Source organism: Zootoca vivipara, chromosome 5, assembly GCF_963506605.1.
Source record: "Zootoca vivipara chromosome 5, rZooViv1.1, whole genome shotgun sequence".
Lineage (NCBI taxonomy): Eukaryota > Metazoa > Chordata > Lepidosauria > Squamata > Lacertidae > Zootoca > Zootoca vivipara.
This window is the reverse complement of record NC_083280.1, coordinates 2,987,230-3,010,796: the sequence shown is the minus strand read 5'-3', so window position 1 is coordinate 3,010,796 and position 23,567 is coordinate 2,987,230. Positions and strand designations below refer to the sequence as shown.

Sequence of the window (23,567 nt, the reverse complement as noted above, 5' to 3'; positions counted from 1 at the left end):
CCTCAGCTCCTGAAGGCAATGGGGCCCTTTCTATGTCCAGCTGTCCTTTGTCACTGTTTTTGTGTTGAATATATGCTACATGGTCATTGATGGACCTCATAGGTATCTCAAGCCATTTGCACATAACAAAATATGTATTTTATCAAAGTAATGGTTGAACTGAAATACAATTAAGAAGAAGTCTATTATTGGTGAAATAATTATTAAGCTCTAACTTGAAATGATTTTTTATTCACAACAAACTTAACAATGCAAACACATTGGCATTTGGCAATAACAAAAGTTCCTTTGGAAACACAATTTACAAAGACTCATAATCTAGTCTCTAGAAACTTGCTATAACATGAAGGAATAATAGGTGTAAATATATGATGCAAACTACTAATGATTAAAAATAGCAGCATGTAGGAACCCTATATATAGAAATGAGCAAACCAGTAATATTTTAGAGAGCAGGCGGGGCCCATGACTTATATCATAGGAGCCTACGCAACACAAAACACTGTTGCTGGATGTAGATTTTATTTTATTTGTTTTTTTATCTTATATTTTAGAAATGTACATCCAGTTTATTTTCCTTTAATTTTTTTTGGGGGGGGGCAAGAGAGTGGAGCCCTAAGCTAGAGCTTGTTTAGCTTCTACTGCACGGAATCCTAGAACTGGGAAGGGATTCCCAGAGGTCCTCTAGTCCAACCCATTGCCCCTTTAATGCAAGTCTGCTCTCCTCCAGGAGAGAGTATCCCAGTCACAAAGACCTGCTTGCCCGGGGGTGACCAGGGCAGCACCCAGCCTTGGCGAGAGAGCTGTGCTGAGGATGCCCGGAGACACCTTCTATTCTGCGGGACGGAGGTCATCCAGGCCAAGGGTCCAGTGAGAGCCGTCGTTCTGCGGACCGGTGGGTAACAGCATTGACCAGGAACACAGCAGCGTGTGGAGGCAGGGGGAGGGGGTTTCTGCCTGATTTGCTGAGTGTCACCCTATCTCCGCCTGGATTGTAGAACTGTAGAGTTGGGAGGGACACCCAAAAGCCATCCAGCCCAACCCCCGGCAATGCAGGAATCACAGCTCAGGAATCCCTGACGAGGGGGCCACCAGCCATCTCATTCCCTAAGGTCAGTGGAGAGAGACCTCTGGGTTGGCCCAGTCCAGGCACCGGGGGCCTATCTCCCAGATGAGCCAGGGGGGCTCTGGCGTGGCTTCAGGGCTTTCCAGAACCCCTTAACATAACGTGACCGCCCCCCCCCCCCCATGGGCATGCTCTCTTCACCTGTGCAAGGCACCTCGGCATCATTTTTACCCCATGTGCCCCTCCCCTTCCCCTGAGCACATGGTGGAGTCCTGGGTTTCGGTCTGCAAAGAGGGATTCTGCCCTCCATCAGGCTTCCTAGCCCAATCCATACAGGAGGAGCCAAAGGGAAGAAATCTCGCCCAGGTTTATTTCTTTCATTCATCTACAAAAATATTTATACGTCGCTAGTTCACAGCGGAGAAAAAGCAAAGCGGTTCACAGTATTTATTGCATAAAGGCATATAGCAAAAACCGTATTAAAAATAAATAAAATCGTACATCAATTAACTATTTAGAGAAACCCAGCCTCCACTATCTCCTTATTCCGCGTCTTGTCTTCTGCTCTGAATCCTCACTTCTGTAACTGCATCCCCAAACTCCCAAGCCCTCCCTAACCCCACCCTCAGCCCAGCCCCACATTTAGGGACTTGTAACTCAGAGCTGTTGGGCGTTGAGGCTCCCCTTTTGCTGTTTGCATTTTGGGTGCTCTAGTTAAACTGTGGAACTCCCTCCCACAGGAGGCAGCAACGGCCACTCATCTCGATGGCTTTAGGAAAGGATCGTGCAAATTCATGGAGGAAGAGAAGACTAGCCAGGATGGCTGTTGTTCTGCCCCCAGATATTATATGAGGCAGCCATGCTTCTGAATCCTGTGGGAATGTCCAGGGTGGCAGGAGAGGATATATTGTTTATTAATATCCTTCTTAACTTGCGCTAGCAAGTTCCTTTACTTAGCTGAGTTTACATTCCCCTTTTTACATGCACAGCAGATAGCTGGTTGCAGGCTCGTGTGAGCCTCTCACTATTATACAATTCAGTCTGTCTCAGATTGAATTGTACGTTCCTGATAAGTTCCCTTGGATCCCTCTTAAAAGAACAAAGATGCCACAATGTTATTCAAAGTCAATAAAAGAAGTTTACTCACATCAGTTCACAGTTGGAACCCTGAAGGCAGACTTAGTTACAAATATGTACATGTGGATTTACCCCATTTGGGGGGATATTCCCAGTGCTTCCGCTAGCTGAGAGCTAGCAGAGCAGTCCTAGCTAGAAGCTGGTCAAACAAAGAAGGAGGTCAAAAGGAGAGAAGGGTGCTGTGTGACTCATCCTCTTGTTACCTGAACAGGTAAGGTCACACCCACCTTCCATCACATGCAAAGGGAAGGATGCTCCAGCCAGGAGGAACAAGAAGTTTCGACTGGCTGGACCAAACATTCCCTCGCATGTCTTCTCTAGCATGACAAGGAATGTTCTACTTGGCTGCCTCTCATGGATCGCAACCCACAAATCCCAGTTGCTGGAAAACAAAGACGGGGGGAGTTGTCCTTGTGCTCAGATCCTGCTTTCAGGTTTTTTCCCACTGGGGCATCTGGTTGACCACTGTGAGAGCAGGGTGCTGGACGGGGTGGGCTACTGGCCTCATCCAGCCCTTCTCAGCTTCTTCTCAGCTTCTCCTGCTCTGCCTCCCCAGGTTTCAACACAGCAAAGGGGGACCTGGTGAGGTCCATTCTGTACCCGAAGCCCCTGAATTTCCGCCTCTACAGGGACGGCATCCGGTTCCTCGGGTGCCTCATTGGGATCGCGGCCATCGGGATGGTCTATGCCGTCTGCGTCTATGTCCTCAATGGGGTGAGTGGTTGGCGCCCAGAGAGCGGATCTCCCATGGGATCCTCCAGGGGGAGGGGGGAACCCAGCTCAGAAACCCCTCCCTTCGGAAACCGGGGAGCCACTCTTTGCTGCCAACATTTTCATTTCATGGGGCGGCTGAATTTTGAACCCTCAACTTGGCAGCTGCCTTCTTGGTTGTTCTCACTAGGAATGATTATTTGTTGGTTTGCTGTTGTTACTACAGTATTATTATTGTTGCTGTGGAGGCAGAGCATAGCAATTGTGGCTGGTAGGAGCCATGGATTTCACGTGGCCTTTACAACCTGCTCTGCTGCCCTGGGTGCTAATTCTGCTCCCTTCCCCGAGTCAGGAGGAGGCTGGCGAGGTGGTGAAGAAGGCGCTGGACGTGATCACCATTGCGGTCCCTCCCGCCCTGCCGGCCGCGCTGACCACAGGGATCATTTACACCCAGAGGCGGCTGAAGAAAAAAGGGATCTTCTGCATCAGCCCCCAGAGGATCAACGTGTGTGGCCAGCTGAACCTCATCTGCTTCGACAAGGTGCACGGGGAGGGGGAGCCCGGGAGCCTGGCTGGGGGGCCGGCCGGAGTCAGCAGGGAGAGGAAGCCCCCTTGGCCTGGAGCATTTCAGGGACCTTCAAGGCTCTTGGCTCGGATGACGGGAAGCCACAGAATGTTCACAAGCAGTCCAAGTATGGCCACCCCAGCCGAGTGCAACACCCTCCTTCCAGTCCAGTCCAGCGTCCAGTCAGATGCTTTGGGGAAGCAAATCTGAATTCTGACTGGTCTTCAGAGCTGCAGTGCTTCTGTTCCCAGAGGGGAATATCTCCTCCCAGGGCAGTGCCGGATTCACGTATAAGCTAAACAAGCTATAGCTTGGGCCCCCACTCTGTTAGCCCTCCCCATACTTCTTAATTGTATTTCCCTATAAATATAAATTGTATTTCAGTTCAACCATTACTTTGATAAAACACATATTTTGTTATGTGCCAATGGCTTGCGATGTCTATTAGGTCCATCAATTACCAAATAGCACATGGGTAAGGAAACTAGGGCCCGGGGGCTGGATGCGGCCCAATCGCCTTCTAAATCCAGCCCGCAGATGGTCTGGGAATCAGTGTATTTTTACATGAATAGAATGTGTCCTTATATTTAAAATGCACCTCTAGGTTATTTGTGGGGCAGAGGAATTCGTTCATTTCCCACCCTCCAAAATATAGTCCGGCCCACCACAAGGTCTGAGGGACGGTGGACCGGCCCCCTGTTGAAAAAGTTTGCTGACCCCTGGCATATATTCAAGACAAAAACAGTGACCATTTGTTGTTGACAAAGGACAGCTGGTCATATGAAGGACCCCATTAGCTTCAGTAGCTTAGGGCCTCATCAAACCTCAATCCGGCTCTGTTCCAGGGGATGGTGCCACCCACTTTGAGACTATTATTATTATTATTATTATTATTATTATTATTATTATTATTTCAATCCTATACCGCTTTATATTTTTCAGAAAAATCTCAAAGTGGTTTGCTGCATATAATTAAAACATCAACAAAATATCAACAAAACAATCTGAAGAAAGTGAAATACAGAGTATACAGTCAAAGCAACACAATTCACAGAAAACTAAAGTATCATTTTAAAGATTGCAAAATTAAAACCTTACAAGGGAGGTCAACATATTTAACACAAAGTTAACCAAAATAAACTTAAACATTTCAAAAAACACAAACACACACCACATTGCTAAGTGAAGCCAAATATAAAATGCACATTTTAAAAAGTGTAATTAACTATGAAGCTCCCCACACTTGCTCTCAACCTCCGCCCTGCGTCTGAAAGAGCACAACACCCAAGAGAGAAGGTGCCCTTAAGTGCCAAATGGGAAGCCCTCTAGGAGCCGGGGGGGGGGCGGGCGAGGGGTGAGGTTACCTCCATGCTGAGCTTCCACCTTGGGATCAAATGTGCTGTGTTGATGATGCCCCTGACCCCCCAAGGAAGGTCCTCCGGCCAGTTGCGCTTTCCCCTGTGGCTCCTCTTCCTCCTCCTCCTCCAGCATCAGGTCTTGCAGTGCCTTGTTCTGTTCTTGCCAGCCACCCTGGCACCCTCTGACCAATTCTCCTGCCCCTCCCCAGACTGGCACGTTAACCGAAGACGGACTGGATCTCTGGGGGATGATCCTGGCCGAAGGAAAGAGGTACCTGCCTGTCTCGTATTTCCACCAAAGAAAATTCCCCGTGTTGCAAAACAAAACACTCCGAACAGCAACAAGCAACACGTCGGCTAATAATATACTGACAATATTTTTTATAACACTATACTGTTTCAAAATTCATAAACAGAAGACATACGTACATGGAGTCACAAACTTTTTGTTGTTGAGTCGTTTAGTCATGTCCGACTCTTCGTGACCTCCTGGACCAGAGCACGCCAGGCACTCCTGTCTTGCACTGCCTCCCGCAGTTTGGTCAAACTCATGTTCGTAGCTTCGAGAACACTGTCCAAGCATCTCGTCCTCTGTCATCCCCTTCTCCTTGTGCCCTCCATCTTTCCCAACATCAGGGTCTTTTCCAGGGAGTCTTCTCTTCTCATGAGGTGGCCAAAGTATTGGAGCCTCAGCTTCAGGATCTGTCCTTCCAGTGAGCACTCAGGGCTGATTTCCTGAAGAATGGATAGGTTTGATCTTCTTGCAGTCCACGGGACTCTCAAGAGTCTCCTCCAGCACCATAAATCAAAAGCATCAATTCTTCGGCGATCAGCCTTCTTTATGGTCCAGCTCTCACTTCTATACATCACTACTGGGAAAACCATAGCTTTAACTATACAGACCTTTGTCGGCAAGGTGATGTCTCTGCTTTTTAAGATGCTGTCTAGGTTTGTCATTGCTTTTCTCCCAAGAAGCAGGCGTCTTTTAATTTCGTGACTGCTGTCACCATCTGCAGTGATCAAGGAGCCCAAGAAAGTAAAATCTCTCACTGCCTCCATTTCTTCCCCTTCTCTTTGCCAGGAGGTAATGGGACCAGTGGCCAAGATCTTGGTTTTTTTGATGTTGAGCTTAAATGTAACAAGATCAGGAATGGTAGGAGTGGGAAGTCACTGTCGAAGATCACTGCAATGGAGGCAGAAGGCCTTTCCACAGTCAATGTCCTACAAATGTGAGATGACGGGTGCTCTGAACATCGCAATAAGGTGCTCCGAGCACAGCAGCAGACAGGACCGTTCTTCCAGGATAATAAACTGTTTCAGTGATAATTCTCCATCTGCTGGCAAAAATATAAATTGAAATCCATTACATTCAAATACAATGTCAGTGGATTATTAGCCAACGTCTTGCTTGTCGCCGCCTCATGTTTCCATGCAGCCCTTCAGCTCAAAGTTTCCAGGGTGGGTTAGAATGCCTAATAAGGACGCTGCGGTGTGCTGTGATTCCTGCGTTGTGGGGGGTTGGACTGGATGATCCCTGGGGGTCCCACCCAGCTCTACGGTTCTGTGATTCTTGACTCAGAGACCTTTTGCAGGCTCAGAAACCCACCTGGGCTGCTCTTCTCAAAGGCAGCTGTTGGGCCCTTCTGCTGCTTGCCTCATGCCTCCTGCTCTCCTCTCTCCCCCCAGCTTCCAGGGCGCCCACTGCTTCTCCTCCGGCCCCCCTCTGCCCTGGGGCCTGGTGTGTGGAGCCATGGCCAGCTGCCACTCCTTGGTGCTCCTGGGCGGGAAGATCCAGGGAGATCCGCTGGACCTGAAGATGTTTGAGGCGACTGGCTGGGTGAAGCTCTCTCTTTGCATTGCAGATGTTCGGGGCTCCCGGGGGGGGGTTGCCATTGCTTGGGGGGGAGCGGGGGGAGCTCCCCTTGGCAGGCCAGTGGAAAATACCTTTGCACCCGGTGGCTCCTTCAGGAGAGCATCCCTCAGCCCCGCTCTCCCCTCAAATGGCACAATAATCTCTTTTGGTAGAGACTGCTTTTCAGATAGCTCAGTTGGAAGAGCATGAGACTCTTAATCTCAGGGTCATGGGTTTGAGTCCCACGTTGGACAAAAGATTCCTTTTTTAAAAAATAAATATGTTTTATTAATTTTTCATTAATAACAATCCAATGCAGGCCAAATTAATACAATACGAAATCCTACTACAATCAAAAGAGTCAATTATTCAGTTCTAAATTAAATATTTTTGGATGACTTCCCGTGTTCTGGTTATCAGGAGTTGATGTTATTCCTTGGTCCTGCTCCAATTCTGGATGAAAGATTCCTGCGTTGCAGGGGGTCAGACTGGATGACCCTCGGGGTCCCTTCCAACTCTACACTTCTAGGATTCTTGCCCCACCCCCGGTACCTTTTTTTAGTTTTTGTTCAGGCCAGGCCACTCAGACATGTGGAAGGCGAATGTATGATTTGACCTGTTTTTTTTATTGTTTATTGCTGATTTGATTTTTTGAATGTTCCAAAGAGTTGTCTTTTCTTATCATTTTTCATTGTTTCATTCTCTTTGTAAACCACTTTGATGTGATTATATCTTTTTACAACAGTGCGGCATACAAATTTTGCAAAATAAATATGAATAGATAAATGTGAGGGATGAAGGTGCCCCCCCGAAGTTCCCAGACTGATCATTTCATTCTTTTAAATCTGCTAGTTAACTTGTCTTTTAAATGAGTGCAAGTGGAACGCCCTCCTAACAGATGTCAAGGCAATAAGCAATTATTTTACTTTTAGAAGCCAACTGAAGGCCGCCCTGTTTAGGGAAGTTTTTAATGTTTGATGCTGTACTGTTTTTAATATTTGGTTGGAAGCCGCCCAGAGTGGCTGGGGAAACCCAGCCAGATGGGCGGGGTATAAATAATAAATTATTATTATTATTATCACCATCATTATAAGTGACATTAATCCTAACTGGGATCTGCTGTTGTTTTTCATTTGAATAAACAGGAAATTGAGGAGTCCAGCAATGAAGATGGAGAGGGGGCAGATGCCGTGATAGTCAGGCCAGGAGTCAAGGCCCCACAGGTGAGCCCAGGTGTCTGTCACTCATCTTAGACAGGAAGAGTCAGGAGGGGGGGGCAGGCAGATCAGGCCGGGTCACTCGTCCGACTTGCTCACCCAGAAGTCCGTCTCCCTCCCCTTCTGCATTCATCTGGGATTCATGAATCTCTTCCTACCCAAGGCCCAAGGTCCCCCAGTGAGTTTCATGGCAGAGCAGGGATTTGAACCCAAGTCCAGCACTTTAACCACTGCCCTTGCTCTCCAGGTTCAGTCACTGTCAGGGGGGGCTTCGGAGTGTGTGATTATGATTGGGAAAAGGCTCCATGTGGGTGGGGGGTTGAATACCTCCCTCCTCCCGCGGTGCCACAGCCCCGATCCAAGTCGTGCCCCCTGTGGTTGCTCCAGGGCACCTGCCGTCCGACCCCTGGGACCCCTGGCCAGGAGCCCCCCCTCCCCCCTCCCTCCTCCCTGCACCCAGTGCCCTGTTCCTCTTGCCTGTCTCCCTAGGGTGCTGCCGTGGGCGGCATGGCCATCTTACGCCAGTTCCCGTTCTCTTCAGCCCTGCAGAGGATGTCCGTCATCACACAGGAGTTTGGTGGGGAGCGGCACGTCTTCATGAAGGGGGCGCCCGAGAGAGTGGTCAGCTTCTGCCGGCCAGAGACAGGTGACCGATAGCTTTGCAGGCATTGCCCCTTCTCCGCCCCATGCCATTTTGGGGGGGGGGTCTTTGCAGAGAAGCTTCTCGAGGCCTCTCAGGACTGGCACTTGCCCCCCTGCCCTGAGCCACAATCCTGCCCTGCCATGGAGGGGTGCTCTTCCTTCTTGGCAGGCGGAATGTAGAGGCTCTGGCCTCAAGCCCTCTGCACATGGGCTGAATAGTCTCTCAGGAAAGGCTTTGGGTCCCTTCCCTGGGCGACCCCCCCCCCAATTCTGTGCAACCGCCTATGGCTCTGCTCTGCCCCCGCAGTTGGAGGCAGCGATGCTTCGGAATCTTAGTTGCTGGAAAGAGCAGGAGGGGAGGTGTGTTCTTGTGCTTAGATCCTGCTCTGAGGTTCCTGGTCGGCCCCTGTGAGCAGGGCCGGATTGAGGTTGGATGAGGCCCTCAGCTACTGAAGGTAATGGGGCCCTTGATATGTCCAGCTGTCCTTTGTCAACAACAAATTGTCACTGTTTTTTGTGTTGAATAGATGCTAGATGTGTTGAATAGATGCTAGATAGGTGACAGCAGTCACGAAATTAAAAGACGCCTGCTTCTTGGGAGAAAAGCAATGACAAACCTAGACAGCATCTTAAAAAGCAGAGACATCACCTTGCCGACAAAGGTCCGTATAGTTAAAGCTATGGTTTTCCCAGTAGTGATGTATGGAAGTGAGAGCTGGACCATAAAGAAGGCTGATCGCCGAAGAATTGATGCTTTTGAATTATGGTGCTGGAGGAGACTCTTGAGAGTCCCATGGACTGCAAGAAGATCAAACCTATCCATTCTGAAAGAGATCAGCCCTGAGTGCTCACTGGAAGGACAGATCGTGAAGCTGAGGCTCCAATACTTTGGAGAAGAGAAGACTCCCTGGAAAAGACCCTGATGTTGGGAAAGATGGAGGGCACAAGGAGAAGGGGACGACAGAGGACGAGATGGTTGGACAGTGTTCTCGAAGCTACGAACATGAGTTTGACCAAACTGCGGGAGGCAGTGGAAAACAGGAGTGCCTGGCGTGCTCTGGTCCATGGGGTCACAAAGAGTCGGACACAACTAAACGACTAAACAACAACAAAGATGCATTGATGGACCTCATAGGTATCTCAGGCCATTTGCACATGCAGAATGTAGGCACCCTATATATAGAAAGGAGCAAACCAGGGATATTTAAGGGAGCAGGCTAGCAGGCGGGGTCCATGACTTACATCAGAGGAGCCTACACAACGCAAAACACTGTTGCTGGATGTAGGTTTTATTTTATTTGTTGTTTATCTTAATTTTTTGAAATGTACATCCAGTTTTTTTCCTTTAATTTTTTAGGGGGGCCCCCAAGGGAGTGGGGCCCTAAGTTAGAGCTTGCTTAGGTTATACGTAAATCTGGCCCTGCCTGTGAGAGCAGGGCATCTGGGGCTGGAGGGGCCACCTCTAGCAGACTCTCTTTCTGTCCTTGCGTTCCCAGTGCCCGACACCTTCACCAGCAAACTCCAGCATTATACCTCTCGGGGCTTCAGAGTCATTGGGCTGGCACAAAAAAGTCTGCCGGCGGGAATGGAAGCGTCTTTCCTAACAAGGTAAAAGAAAAAGCCTGTGTGTGTGTGAATGTGTGTGTGAGAGAGAGAGAGAGAGAGAGAGAAAGAGAGAGGGAGATGGATGGATGTCCAGGATCACCTGAAGTGGAAGGTGCCGACCAAAACTCTCCTCCTGAGTTCTAGTTACAGGTAGGTAGCCGTGTTGGTCTGAGTCGAAGCAAAATAAAAAAATTAGCGCCTCAGCCCTTGCTTTCCCCCCACAGGACCAATTGCAGTCATCAGCAGTTGTTAACAGCCATCTACAGGTTTACCACTCCCATCAGCCCATCACCCATTCCCACCCACCACCCTCTGTATATATACAAGGGTCTGACTCTTCTGTTTCAAGTGTATCAAGAAGTGTGCATGCACACGAAAGCTCATACCAAAATAAAAACTTAGTTGGTCTTTAAGGTGCTACTGAAGGAATTTTTTATTTTGCTTCTCCTCCTGAGGTCATTCTAAAAACTAGCCAAACCCAGAGGAAGTCGTGAGAAAGTCACGGGTCCAGCCAAGCCGGAAAGCAAAGCCCAGACTCCATAGCAGCGCCTGAGGAGTTAGAACTCGCCTCTGAGGCTGGAGATGCTGCCTGTTTTTTAAGACAGCAAAATCCACGTGGTTGGTTGGTTCCCACTCCTTCGCCATTTCCACATTTGGAGACATTTGGATTACTGAGCCTTGAAAACTCATCCTATATAATAATGTCCATGTTGTCCCTGCGTCCAGATGTCCCGTGTGTCCCTGGGTCACTGCGCATGTGCCCCAGGGATACAGGGATTGGACAGCAGAGACTGCGCGCGCGCACTCTCCCCCCACTCTGCCTCCTCCAACCGCCGCTCCCGCCGGAGCGGCGGTTGGAGGAGGCGGGGGGGGGGGAAGAGTGCGCGCGTCCTTCCTGTCGGCGGCTGGGGGAGAGGAAGGAAGGAGGAGAAAGCGCCGCTTTCTCCTCCTCCGTTCCTGTCCCCCTGCCGCCGACAGCAAGGACGGGTCCCAGGGTTCGGAGAAGCGCTGCGCAAGCGCTTCTCCGAACCCTGGGATGTCTGCTTCCTGTCGGCGGCTGCGGGAGAGGAACGGAGAAGGAGAAAGCAGCGCTTTCTCCTCCTCCGTTCCTGTCCCCCTGCCGCCGACAGCAAGGACGGGTCCCAGGGTTCGGAGAAGCGCTGCGCAAGCGCTTCTCCGAACCCTGGGATGTCTTCTTCCTGTCGGCGGCTGCGGGAGAGGAACGGAGGAGGAGAAAGCAGCGCTTTCTCCTCCTCCGTTCCTGTCCCCCTGCCGCCGACAGCAAGGACGGGTCCCAGGGTTCGGAGAAGCGCTGCGCAAGCGCTTCTCCGAACCCTGGGATGTCTGCTTCCTGTCGGCGGCTGCGGGAGAGGAACGGAGGAGGAGAAAGCAGCGCTTTCTCCTCCTCCGTTCCTGTCCCCCTGCCGCCGACAGCAAGGACGGGTCCCAGGGTTCGGAGAAGCGCTGCGCAAGCGCTTCTCCGAACCCTGGGATGTCTGCTTCCTGTCGGCGGCTGCGGGAGAGGAACGGAGGAGGAGAAAGCAGCGCTTTCTCCTCCTCCGTTCCTGTCCCCCTGCCGCCGACAGCAAGGACGGGTCCCAGGGTTCGGAGAAGCGCTGCGCAAGCGCTTCTCCGAACCCTGGGATATCTGCTTCCTGTCGGCGGCTGCGGGAGAGGAACGGAGGAGGAGAAAGCAGCGCTTTCTCCTCCTCCGTTCCTGTCCCCCTGCCGCCGACAGCAAGGACAGGTCCCAGGGTTCGGAGAAGCGCTGCGCAAGCGCTTCTCCGAACCCCAGGATTCTAGCGCCCGTTATTGAACGGGCTGAAAACCACTAGTGGAGTCATAAAACTGCAGGGTTGGGAGGGACCCTGAGGGTCATCTAGCTCAAACGCCTGCAATGCAAGAATCTCAGCTCTAGAAACCCTGGCAGACAGCCCTCCAACCTCTGACTAAAAGCTTTCTATGGAAGGAGAGTCCTCCGCCAGCTCAAGGAGGTCCCTTCCCCTCTCTGTTACCCTGATCCAGGAGGTCTCCCAAGAAGAGCTCTGCCGCAGGATCAGACCCATGGCCTCGCAGGTCCAGCACTGGCCAGAGGCCTCTCGCATTCTCCTCCTCTCCTAGTTCATGGGCAAAGGCCTGATTCGGAGCCTCATTCTGCTCCCTGCCAGGTTGGCCGCTTCAGGATGCGGCCAGCCGGAACTCAGTAGCCCTGACCCGCCTGCTTCTTCCTTCCAAGGGAGCAGGTGGAGTCTGGCCTGACCTTCCTGGGACTCCTGATCCTGGAGAACCGGCTGAAAAGCGAGACGAGGCCCGTTCTGGAGGAGCTCAGCGCTGCTCGCATCCGGAGCGTCATGGTCACAGGTGGGAGAGCTGGCTGGGGCCGAGAGGTCCCTACCTGGGTGCTGGGAGCCAGAGAAAGAAACAGAGGGGTCCCTTCGGTGCTGAGCTCGCTGCCCCAGTTTCAAAGGCCCTGGGGCTGTCAGAGCTCTCCAGAGGCGGCTGGGAATATCTGTCCTTTCCCCTGGCACCAAACAGCGTGCCAAGTGCTTTGCATCCCTCGTTTCATTTATTCACATAGCTTTGCAGAGCCTTGGATAAACCTGGGACACTTCAGCTTGGGACGGCTCTCAGAAGAATACGCAGCCTGCCTCTCTCCAATCCTGCCAGCTCCCATGCTACCCCTCTTACCTTCGTCCCTGCATCCCTCTTTCTTCTTGTTGTCCTCTCTCTGTCGGGCTGCCCACCACCATAGAATGGTACAGTTGGAAGGGACCCGAGGGTCATCTAGTCCAGCCCCCTGCAATGCAGGGATTGTGGCTAAAAAATCCCTGACAGATGGCCATCCAAACTCTGCCTGAAAGCCTCCATGAAGGAGAGCCTGCCACCTTCCGAGGGAGCTCATTCCATTGTCAAACGGCAATAATAATAATAATAATAATAATAATTTTTATCATTTGTACCTCGCCCATCTGACTGGGTCGCCCCAGCCACTCTGGGTGGCTTCCAACACATATAAAACGTAATAAACATTTGAAAATTCTTCCTGCTGCCAGAAAGTTTAGTCTGAAGGAGCGCAGCCCGCTCCTCTTGGCAGAGCCGGAGAATTTGTGCAGAGCACACCCTCTGGACCTGAAGATCCCACAGCGCAGGGGGTGACGCGGCGCCCCTCTCTTGACTTTCCAGGTGACAACATCCAGACGGCCATCACCGTCGCCCGAAATGCTGGCATGATTCCTCCCGGAAGCCAAGTGATCCTTGTGGAGGCAAGCGGCCAGGCTGGGCTTCCCTCGCCCTCCATCAGCTGGAAGCTCCTGGAGGAGAGCAAAGAAGACCAGGGCCACAGCGAGTCCGAGGTGAGGGTCCCCGGGGGGGGGGAGCTCCCTTTGGCCTTGGGGGGGGGCCCTGGAGGGGGTTCCTTCTCCCTGCTTCTGGATCTTGGGTGGGGCTGGCAGAGCAGATGTTTTGGCAAAGCATGCCAGGCGAAAGAGGGCATGTCCCAAGGGGAGCCTTCAGGGGTTCCCTGCCTGCCCTCAGCACCTTCTGATGCAGCACAGAGCCCCCGGGGCTGGCCTTTGCATCCGTCCCAGGGGACCTCCGTTTTGTTGTTTTTGTTTTAATTAATCTTTATTGGTTTAAAATCAACACATACACACAAAGAAAATTTAGGGGGGGAAGAGCAAAGAAGGAAAAAAAGAAAAGAAAGCCAGGACAAAATTATACAAAAGGGGGGAAATATACAATACATATTTTACAAGCAAACAAACAAAAATATGTAACACTGCTTCACAAATGCACAAAAATATTTCCACCATCAACTTCCAACTTCCTTTGTTTCCTCGATTCCTTGCCTCTGATTTTCCAATAGATTTGATCTATGCTAAATCTTGTTTGTATTCTTTTCACCTTATTTCAATTTGAGAGCTATTCGAAGCATTCTAAAGTTTTTATATGGGGAGACTGTTCTTCTAGATATTGTTTATACATCTCCCACTCCTTTTAAAACTTTGGGGTCAACCAATCTCTATCCCCCCCCCCCGGTCATATATGCTAATTCCATGTATTCTGGGTGACCTGCCTCTGCCGGGTGGGATCCTGGTCTGAGGCCAGGAGAAGGAGGTGCCATTTCCCTTCCTCCTCTTTTGCAGGAGAGATACCTGGAAGTGGGAGGAGGACGAGGGCCTGATCCCGGAAGGGGCAGGTACCACTTCTGCCTGGATGGGAGAACCTACGAAGTCCTCAGTCAGCACTTCAGGAACTTGCTCCCAAAGGTGAGTTGGGACCCCTGGGGTGCCTCTCTTGGAGGGGGGAGTGCAGCACATTCAGACAGAGCCCTTCGTCTGGGGGAGGGCGATAGAGCATCTGTTTGGCATTCAGAAGGCCCCTGGTTCTGCCCTCTCTGGCAGCAACTCCAGGTAGGGCTGGGAGAGCTGCTGCTGCTGCCAGTTGAGCGGGCAATATGGCCCAATGGTTTGACATGGAACAAGGCAGCACCCTGCGCTCCATGCTGTGCTTCCAAGGAGGCTGCTTGGATCCAGCCAGGCCCGGCTTGCTTCCTGCCTGAGCCCCCCAGGCTGCCTCTGCCCTTCTGCCCCTCCGCCTGGGCGCTGGCATAAGCCGCTGCACCCGACTCCTTCCCCAGCCTGCCCCTGAGAGTGGACCTGTGCTCCACGCCCTCTTTCTCCCCGCAGCTTCTCCTGGACGGGACGGTGTTCGCTCGGATGTCTCCGCCTCAGAAGGCCAGCCTGGTGCAGGAGCTCCAGAAGATGGAGTGAGTGAGCCCCAGTTCAGGAGACACACAGTAGGGGTGGGGGTGGGGAGGCAGCGTGGCGCAGTGGTTAGAGCACTGAGAACGGCAGGGTCCAAATCCCCATTCAGCCATGAAGCCCACCGGGTGGGAGGTGGGTGGCCTGGTCGCTCACTCTCGGTCCAGCCTACCTCACAGGGTTGTTGTGAGAATAAAACGGGGAGTTGGAGAACCACCTTAAGGTCTCCTTCAAAACCTCCAGAATTTAAGCCACATCTCTGGAAATCTTAACACATGTCTTGAGCTATTATTGCCACCTGGCTGCAGCAGAGGGAATGCCGTGAGCCTGCTCTAGATCATTATATATTATACATTTACTCCAGGCAGCTTACAGATAAAAATAAGAGCAGCTAAAAACATTGGGGGGGAAAAAATAATTAAAAGACAATTAAACATTGGTAGAATTAAATCCATATCTGCATCACCTGGGTGGCTTTCCTGATTTTTGTGCCTGGAAACATTAGCAGCAAAGGACTGTGAAAGGGCTTCTGTGCCAAAATTCTGCTAGGGTTTCCTGCTCTCTGCTCAGAAGGCAGATGTCGGGCTGCAATTTGCCAACGACTTGCCTGACCCTTGCGGGATTTGGGGCTTCCCCAGACTTCCTTTTGCACTGCGCTTTCCAGCCACAGGCTTTAGAGCTCCGTGTTTGGTTTGCTTTTTGTCCTCCCTGTAAACCCACGTTTTACCGCTGAATCAGAGCAAATGTCAATCTGCCGAAAACCCCATTGCCGTGTGTTTGTGTGTTTTTGCGTGACTTTCCCCCCTTTCCTTTCCCAGCTACTTCGTGGGCATGTGTGGAGATGGTGCCAACGACTGCGGGGTCAGTACTGAACTCTATTTCAAAACCTTCCAAAGGGGTCCATTGTCTCCGGGGAGGGGCAGCCTCTTCCAGGCCAGGTTCAGGACGGACCAGATCCACTGGCAAATGTCACCTGCAATTGCTCCTGAGCAAGGCTGAGAGCGGTGCCGCCTCTGAGTCCACGGGCTGCTCTTCAGCAAAACCTGAAGCCGGAGCTCCCAGTTCCTGTCTCCTGCCTGGGCTGCAAAGGCTTGTTTTGCCCAGGGGTGCCCATGGACCTGCTGCTCTGCCCTCCTCTTTTAGGGCAGCCTGCACTTTGGAACTCCCTGCCGATGGATATCCATCAGGCGCTTTTAAAACAAAATTTAAAAAATCCTTCCAGTAGCACCTTAGAGACCAACTAAGTTTGTCATAGGTATGAGCTTTCGTGTGCATGCGCACTTCTTCAGATACACACATCAGCACATCAGGCGCTTTTGCAATTCCCTTTTTGGTGCCCACTTAAAGCACTCTTGCTTAGACAAGCCTGTTCAGGTGCTGGGAAAATCAATGCAAGCTTTAATTTGTTATTAGTCTGCTGCTATTTTCACTTTTCAAAAATCATTCATATATATATATATATATATATATATATAGTTATTGAAAAATTTTCTACATATAAAACAAAACAATTTCAAACATTAAAACACAGAGTTCTTTCAAACCCTTAGATCTCCTTCCCTCCCTCCATGGGTTCCATCTTCAAGATTAAATTTACTGCATCTTTTACCCTTATCTATCTATTATATATGAGGACGTGGGTGGCGCTGTGGGTTAAACCACAGAGCCTAGGGCTTGCCGAGCAGAAGGTCGGCGGTTCGAATCCCTGTGACGGGGTGAGCTCCCGTTGCTCGGTCCCAGCTCCTGCCAACCTAGCAGTTTGAAAGCACGTCAAAATGCAAGTAGATAAATAGGAACCGCTACAGCGGGAAGGTAAACGGCGTTTCCATGTGCTGCTCTGGTTTGCCAGAAGCGGCTTTGTCATGCTGGCCACATGACCTGGAAGCTATACGCCGGCTCCCTCGGCCAATAACGTGAGATGAGCGTTGCAACCCCAGAGTCAGTCATGACTGGACCTAATGGTCAGGGGTCCCTTTACCTTTACCTCTTATCTATTATATAACCATAATTACCATTTTAAAAAAATCACAACCGTTTACAGTGGTCTTTTAAATAAATTACAAGTTTACTCCAGTCTTTAGAAAATACTTGATCTTCCTGGTTTCGGATCTTCCCTGTCAGTTTTTCAAAAGTCTTAGGAGCGTTGCTGTCAATTTATCTTATTGATAATTTTACTTGCTTTGTCTTTTTTTGCTTTGTGGTTTGTTGCTGTTTTTATTTTTACTTTTACCACCAAGTGGTGTGTACATCATAGAAATGCTGAGTCGGAAGGGACCCCAAGGGTCATCCAGCCCCACCCCCTGCAATGCAGGAATCTTTTTTAGCCCATGCGGGTCTTGAACCAACAGCCCCCCCTGATATTAAGTCTCATGCTTTACCAACTGAGCTAACTCAAATAAACTCCCAGCCCTGCCGCACAGTTCCTTCCCCCACGGCAGCCCCAGAGTATGGCCAGCTGCTTCAAGGGGTTCCTGGCCTGCCGGTTCTGCGGTTCTTTGCCCCACGTCCTGAGACTGGGCTGCTGTTGCCTTTCAGGCCCTGAAAGTGGCCCATGTCGGCGTCTCCCTCTCTGAGCAGGAGGCCTCTGTGGCTTCCCCCTTCACCTCCAAGACCCCCAACATCGAGTGCGTCCCAGAGCTGATCAGGTGAGCCCCAGAGTCCCGTGGGGAAGGTGGGGCCATCTCTTGCCCTGGTGAGCAGAGTCAAGTCGGGTGGGGTGGGGACGCAGAGTGGGGGTGCTGAGCTGGCGCAGGCTGGCAGGAGGCTGTGCAGGGGGCTTGAAACCTCCCAAGAGGCCCCACTTTCCTCCTTTCCCTGGTTCCCAGTTCTCTAAGGCATAGAACTGTAAAGTTGGAGGGGATCCCAAGGGTCCTCTAGTCCAGCCCCGCTGCAACGCAGGCATCTCAAGGCCCTCCTTGCCAACCCTTCTCCCTCTCCCTCTTCTCCCCGCAGGCAAGGCCGTTCTGCCCTCGTCACCTCCTTCTGCATGTTCAAATACATGGCTCTCTACAGCACCATCCAGTACCTCGGAGTCCTGCTCCTCTACTGGGTACGGGGCATGGGGTGGGCATGAGGGGGAATCTCTCCGATGGCCGGGTGTGTCTTCCATGTCTCATCCTGAGGGCAAGGGAGCTGCTGCCCTCCAAGGGATTCTACCACCTTCCGAGGGAGTCCATGCCCCAGCTCTTGCCCTCCTGATGTTGAGTCGAAATGTCCTTCCTCGCAACTCGAATCCATTGCTTTGGGCGCTGCCCTCTGGAGCAGCAGGAATCAAGCTGGCTCCTCTCCAGGCCCCCTTCCCAGCCAGCATAGAAGGGGCCACGTGGCTCCGTTGGGTGTGCGGTTGTGTGAAGCCGCGACGGGTCCGGTGTTGGGGGTGCCTGGGCCCTGGAACCTCACCCTGGCTCCCAACCTGCTCTTCTTCTCTTTCAGCAACTGAACTCCTTTGGGAATTACCAGTTTTTGTTCCAAGACCTGGCCATCAGCACTCTCGTGGGCATGACAAGTAAGCTCTTCCTAGCGGTCGCAGGTTAGGATGCCGGCCCCTCTGGGCTCCGGGGGGTGGGGAGGGGTTCTGGCTGCCCCAGGGATGTTCCCACCACCCGCCTCTCTCTTTGCAGTGAGCCTGAATCATGCCCACCCCAAGCTGGTTCCCCAGAGGCCCCCCGCCCGCCTCACCTCCCCACCTCTGCTGCTCTCTCTGGCACTGAACCTCCTCCTCAGCCTGGCCATGCAGGTCTGCGGCTTCGTCCTGGTGCAGAAGCAGCCCTGGTACTCCACCAGAGACCTCCTCAGGTAGGGAGGCCTTGCTCCTGCCTGGAGTTGGGCTGGGGACCCTCCTGGGGGACCCCTGGCCTGGTTCAGGGGGGAAGGGGGGAAGGGAAAGCTGGCTTCCCGGCCAGAGGCTGCGGCCTCCCTGACTCCATCCTCGGGGTCCTTTTCAGGGCTTGCTCCCCCAGGAACAAAAGTGACGCCGAGTTTCCTGCCTCGCCCAACAACCGGACGGAGGCCGATGTGGACAACGGGTACAAGAGCTACGAAAACACCACCGTGTGGCTTCTCTCCACCTTCAACTGCCTCCTGGTGGCTCTGGTCTTCTCCAAGGGGAAGCCCTTTAGGCAACCAGTGTACAGAAATTGTAAGAGCAACGAGACCAGCTGGTGGGGCTGCGGGTGGAGAGAGAGGTGGCCCCTCGGAGACCCCAAGGATCCCAGAATCCCCATTAGAGGCTTCCTGCCTGCCTCCCCTCCCTCCCGAGAGTTGGAGATGGCCTGCATCCAGACCCTCCCCACCTTCCAGAAGCATCGCAAGTCCTCTCCCTTTGGGTTGGCCTTTGGACAACTCTTTGTTGTTGTTTAGTTGTTTAGTCGTGTCCGACTCTTCGTGACCCCATGGACCATAGCACGCCAGGCACTCCTGTCTTGCACTGCCTCCCACAGTTTGGTCAAACTCATGTTCGTAGCTTCGAGAACACTGTCCAACTCTTAGCCCGTTTTTATTTTGACGTGTTCAGTTAGAACTCTAAACCATGAATCATGGAATTGCAGACTCTGCAGTGCCCTCTCTTCCAGCCCCCTGGGAATTGCAACGGAAGCATCCATGACAGAGAGCCACCCAGTGAATAACAGAACCATAAAATCGCAGTGTTGAAAGGGACCCCAGGGGTCATCCAGTCCACCCCCCATGGAAGCTGAAGCACCCATGGCCGAGGGCCACCCAACCCCTGCTTAAAAACCTCCAAGGAAGGAGAGTCCACCACCTCCTGAGGGAGACCCTTCCACTGTGCAATGGCTCTTCCTTTTGGGAAGTTCTTCCTCATCTTTATTTAGATTCTCCTTCCTTGTCTTCAAATCCCTCAGTTCAGATCCCACCCAGAAAACAAGCAGCAGAAAACAAGCCTGCTCCCTTGCCAGCTCTGAAGGCACTCTATCAACTCACCATGATTCCTGCATTGCACGGGTTTGGGGACCCCCCTGACTCTCCACCTCCATGGCCCTGTGTCCCCTCTCTCCCCCACGGGCATTCCTCCCCCACTTCACCACAAACCGCCTTTTCCTTCCAGATGTCTTTGTCCTGGTCCTGGCGGTGCAGCTGGGTGTCTGCCTCTTCTTCCTCTTTGCCCACATCGACGGTCTCTATGCCACAATGGATGTGAGTAGAAATGCCCCCCCCTCGCCCCAAGTGCTCATCCCTCGTCCCCCACCCTCTCGCTGCCCCTCTGGGGGTCTCTTGGGAGGCCTGGCGTGAGACCCCTGCCCAAAGCCCTGTGGGCAGACCCCTCTTTAAGGCAGCTTATAAGGTTCCTATGTGGGAGGGGGCCCGCCTAACACCCCCCCCATAAAATAACCCTCCTGCCCAGATGCTTAGGGAGTTATTTAGAATTTTAACCTGGTTTAGCATTTTAACTTTTCACACGTTTTAAAGTATTGTGGATTTTTCGGGAAATTGTTTTCTTTTTTTAATAAACCACTGTGAGCCCCCCCCCTTTTACAGTCCAGTAGTGTATAAAACTTATGAAAGAAATAAATATTTTTTTAAAAAAAATAAGTAGCACCCCCGCAGGATCTGATCCCCTGTGCATCTCCTTCCCTTGCTGTCATCCCAGACATACAGTATGTTTAATTGGGGTTTAAAAACAGCACAATGAATCATTAGCTCCACCTCTGAGTGGATTGAGGGCCAGATTCAGGGCAGGTAGTGGCCCCCAAGCTAGCTCAACAACCTGCAGTGTGCAAAGCAAGCCACTAGGTGGCCTCATAACAGAAGTTTCCCCTCTGCTCCTTGCAGAGGTCTCTGCCTTAGTTTTAAAAGCAAGCGAAATTGTGTTCCGTTGTGTTTTGCACCAAAACACCCGTTTTCAACTGTTTTTACAATGCATTTGTAAACTGCCTTGAGACATGTGGAGAAGACAATTCATAGATATTAGTTAATAACAAGCATGAAAACAAAGAATCGTATATTTATAATACTAATGCTAACGAGAGCTGGTGTGGCTTAGCAGTTAGAGTGCTGGGCTAGGTACTCTCCCCCCTTTGAATCCCCCCTCCCTGCTCGCACATCAAGCTCTCACTGGGTGGTGACCTTGGGCCAGTCCCTGCCTCTCAGCCTGACCCTACCTCGCAGGGCTGTTGTGGGGGGGGGGGGTTAGAGAGGGGGAACCATGCCCACCCCCCTGAACCCTTGGGGTAAAAGGCAGGATATAAGTGTATAACATGAAATTAAATTGAAATAAATGATAACGGCAACGGACTCAACTCCGCCCAGGAGCATCCCAGAGGCAGGTGGGGGGGGGAGACTGCAAAGTGGGCATGGAAAGGGGGTCTTTGGGCTGGGTATTCCCCCCCACCCTGGATGTGCCTTCTCCTCCTCTATCCTCCCATGTCTCTGACCTGCTTCTGCCTCCATCTCTCCCCCCCAAGCTTGTTTGCACTCCCTTCCTTTGGAGGTTCTCCCTGCTGGGCCTGCTGCTGCTCACCTTTGCCGTCTCCCTGGTTGTCGAGGTGAGTTGGATCCATCGGCTTCCCCCGCCTGAACTGCTCAAGGCTGCCTCGAAGGGCTGCTGGGGGTGTGAGAGCCCAGGCCTTTCCTCCCCCTCCTCTCGGGATACGTGTGGGAATGCACAGGGAGGCAGGAGAGGATATATTGTTGAATAATATCCTTCCTAACTTGCGCTAGCAGGTTCTATAACATTCTAACATTCCCCTTTTAAAATGTGCAGCGGTTAGCTTGTTGCAGGCTAGTTTTAGCCTCTCAATATAAGATTCCTGGTAAACCCCTTTACTCCCCCTTAAAAAGAGTAGATACGACACAGACTTGTGTAAAAAGTATAAAAGAACTTTACTCACATTCAGTCAGTTCACAGATGGATCCCTGAAGGCAGACTTAGGTTACAAAAGTATATACACGTGGAATCTATCCCATAAGGAGATAGTTCCTTTGTGTTCTGTTGGCTGGAAGCCAACAGAGCATCTCTAGCTAAAGAGATGCTGCTGCTTCTACAAATGGAGTCAGAGAGGGGGGGCGGGCTTTGTGCCTTGCCCTTTTGTGTTACCTGAACAGGTAAGGTCACGCCCATCTCTGGTCACATGTAGAGGAAGTCTGTCTCAGTCCAGGAGGAAACAGGAAGCTTTTCTACTGGCTGAACAAAGCATCCCCTTGCATGTCCACTCTAGGAGTGCTGTACTTGACTGCTATGTGTTTCACATCCCACAATACGGGGCTTGTCCCTGCTGCACCCCAAGAACGGCAAGGAGGTTTCTTCCCAACTGCAGTTATCGTGGCTGCCTGTGTTTTGAACGGATCTCTTTGAAATCCATACAGTGGTACCTGAGTTCTTGAACTTAATCTGTTCCGGGAGTCCGTTCAACTCTCAAAACTGTTCAGAAACCAAGGCATGGCTTCCAATTGGCTGCAGGAGCTTCCTGCGCTCAATCGGAAGCCGCGGAAACCACGGCGGACATTCGGCTTCCGAAAAACGTTCGCAAACGGGAACACTTACTTCCGGGTTTGCGGCGCTCGGGAGTCAATTTGTTTGGGAGCCAAGTCATCCGAGTTCCAAGGTACCACTGTATTTTAATTCTGGTCATGTTCAGTTACATTTTCATGATCATCTCAATTTTTGAGCACTTTCTGTTTTATCTGTAGAAGCTGCCTTGATTCCTGGGCTGGGGAGAAAGCAGGCTATGGATAAATTTTATCTATCGTCTATCTATCTATCTATCTATCTATCTATCTATCTATCTATCCATCCATCATCTATCTATCTCTATTTAGATCAGCTTTATGCCAACAGCCATTCGTCCGAAGGACACAGGGCAGGTTACAACAAAGAAATGCAAGATAAAAACACTAAACACATGACTCAATAACAAAAGCAATCACTCCATTCCCAAACACAAATTATTATTATTATTATTATTATTATTATTATTATTATTATTATATGGATATGGAGCCTCCTGAGGCTTCAGTTCTGCCTGCTCCGCCTTATCCCCACACAAGGGCCTGATCCCCCCCCCTTCTCTCTTGCAGGAGGCTGTCATCGAGAACAGAGCCCTGTGGGCGCTTCTGAAGAGAGCGTCTGGGTACCAGTCCAGGAGCCATTACAAGAAGCTGCGGAGGACCCTGGAGAGGGACCCCTCTTGGCCGCCCCTCAACCGAACGGACTCCGCAAGCTCCGACGTGGTTCGTGTGGCTGGCTTTGGGGCGGCCTACGGCAACCCGGCGTTTGTGAGCCATGAAGAGCCCGTCTGCGGCCCGAGTGTCTGAAACGAGGTTGCCATGGCGGTGCTTCAAGGGCCACCTCCCTGGTCAAAAGCGGGTGCCATTAGCATCGGCAAGGGACAGCCCCCGAGGGCAGGATTCCTCGGCCGACGGAGAGGCGCAGGCCTTGGCTGCTGCTGTTTGGACAAAGCTTGGGAGGCTAGAGCCGGTCGGGTGGCAGAAGTGCGTGGCCAGCCGGCCTGCCACCTCCGCCACCAGCACAGAAGCAATGCCGGAATCGGGCCTGAAATGGCACAAGATCTTGTGAAGCGTGCAGGTTCTCTCGCGATCTTGCCCAAAATGGGCGCTGATGCCAGCGCTGCTTCTCTGCCCGTGGCGGAGGCGGTAAAGCAGGCAGAGAATCGGGCTATGCCTGTGGGGATCTGTTA

General features: G+C 51.7%; 1 protein-coding gene across 1 annotated transcript in view; it reads left to right on the top strand.

Annotated features, from left to right (window-relative positions):
- Positions 1-23,319, top strand: part of LOC118093973 (probable cation-transporting ATPase 13A4) — a 42,350-nt gene extending 19,031 nt beyond the window's left edge. Inside the window, exons 10-30 of the mRNA XM_035133853.2 lie at positions 731-895; positions 2,760-2,917; positions 3,267-3,455; positions 5,047-5,108; positions 6,524-6,674; positions 7,835-7,912; positions 8,396-8,552; positions 10,045-10,156; positions 12,390-12,514; positions 13,337-13,506; positions 14,299-14,421; positions 14,842-14,921; positions 15,735-15,777; positions 17,452-17,561; positions 17,869-17,965; positions 18,349-18,421; positions 18,537-18,711; positions 18,861-19,054; positions 19,979-20,067; positions 21,336-21,416; positions 22,948-23,319. Of these exons, the coding sequence (XP_034989744.1) occupies positions 731-895; positions 2,760-2,917; positions 3,267-3,455; positions 5,047-5,108; positions 6,524-6,674; positions 7,835-7,912; positions 8,396-8,552; positions 10,045-10,156; positions 12,390-12,514; positions 13,337-13,506; positions 14,299-14,421; positions 14,842-14,921; positions 15,735-15,777; positions 17,452-17,561; positions 17,869-17,965; positions 18,349-18,421; positions 18,537-18,711; positions 18,861-19,054; positions 19,979-20,067; positions 21,336-21,416; positions 22,948-23,184 (2,669 nt within the window). The 3' untranslated portion in view covers positions 23,185-23,319. The remainder of the gene's footprint in view (positions 1-730; positions 896-2,759; positions 2,918-3,266; positions 3,456-5,046; positions 5,109-6,523; positions 6,675-7,834; positions 7,913-8,395; positions 8,553-10,044; positions 10,157-12,389; positions 12,515-13,336; positions 13,507-14,298; positions 14,422-14,841; positions 14,922-15,734; positions 15,778-17,451; positions 17,562-17,868; positions 17,966-18,348; positions 18,422-18,536; positions 18,712-18,860; positions 19,055-19,978; positions 20,068-21,335; positions 21,417-22,947) is intronic.
- Positions 23,320-23,567: the final 248 nt, after the last annotated feature.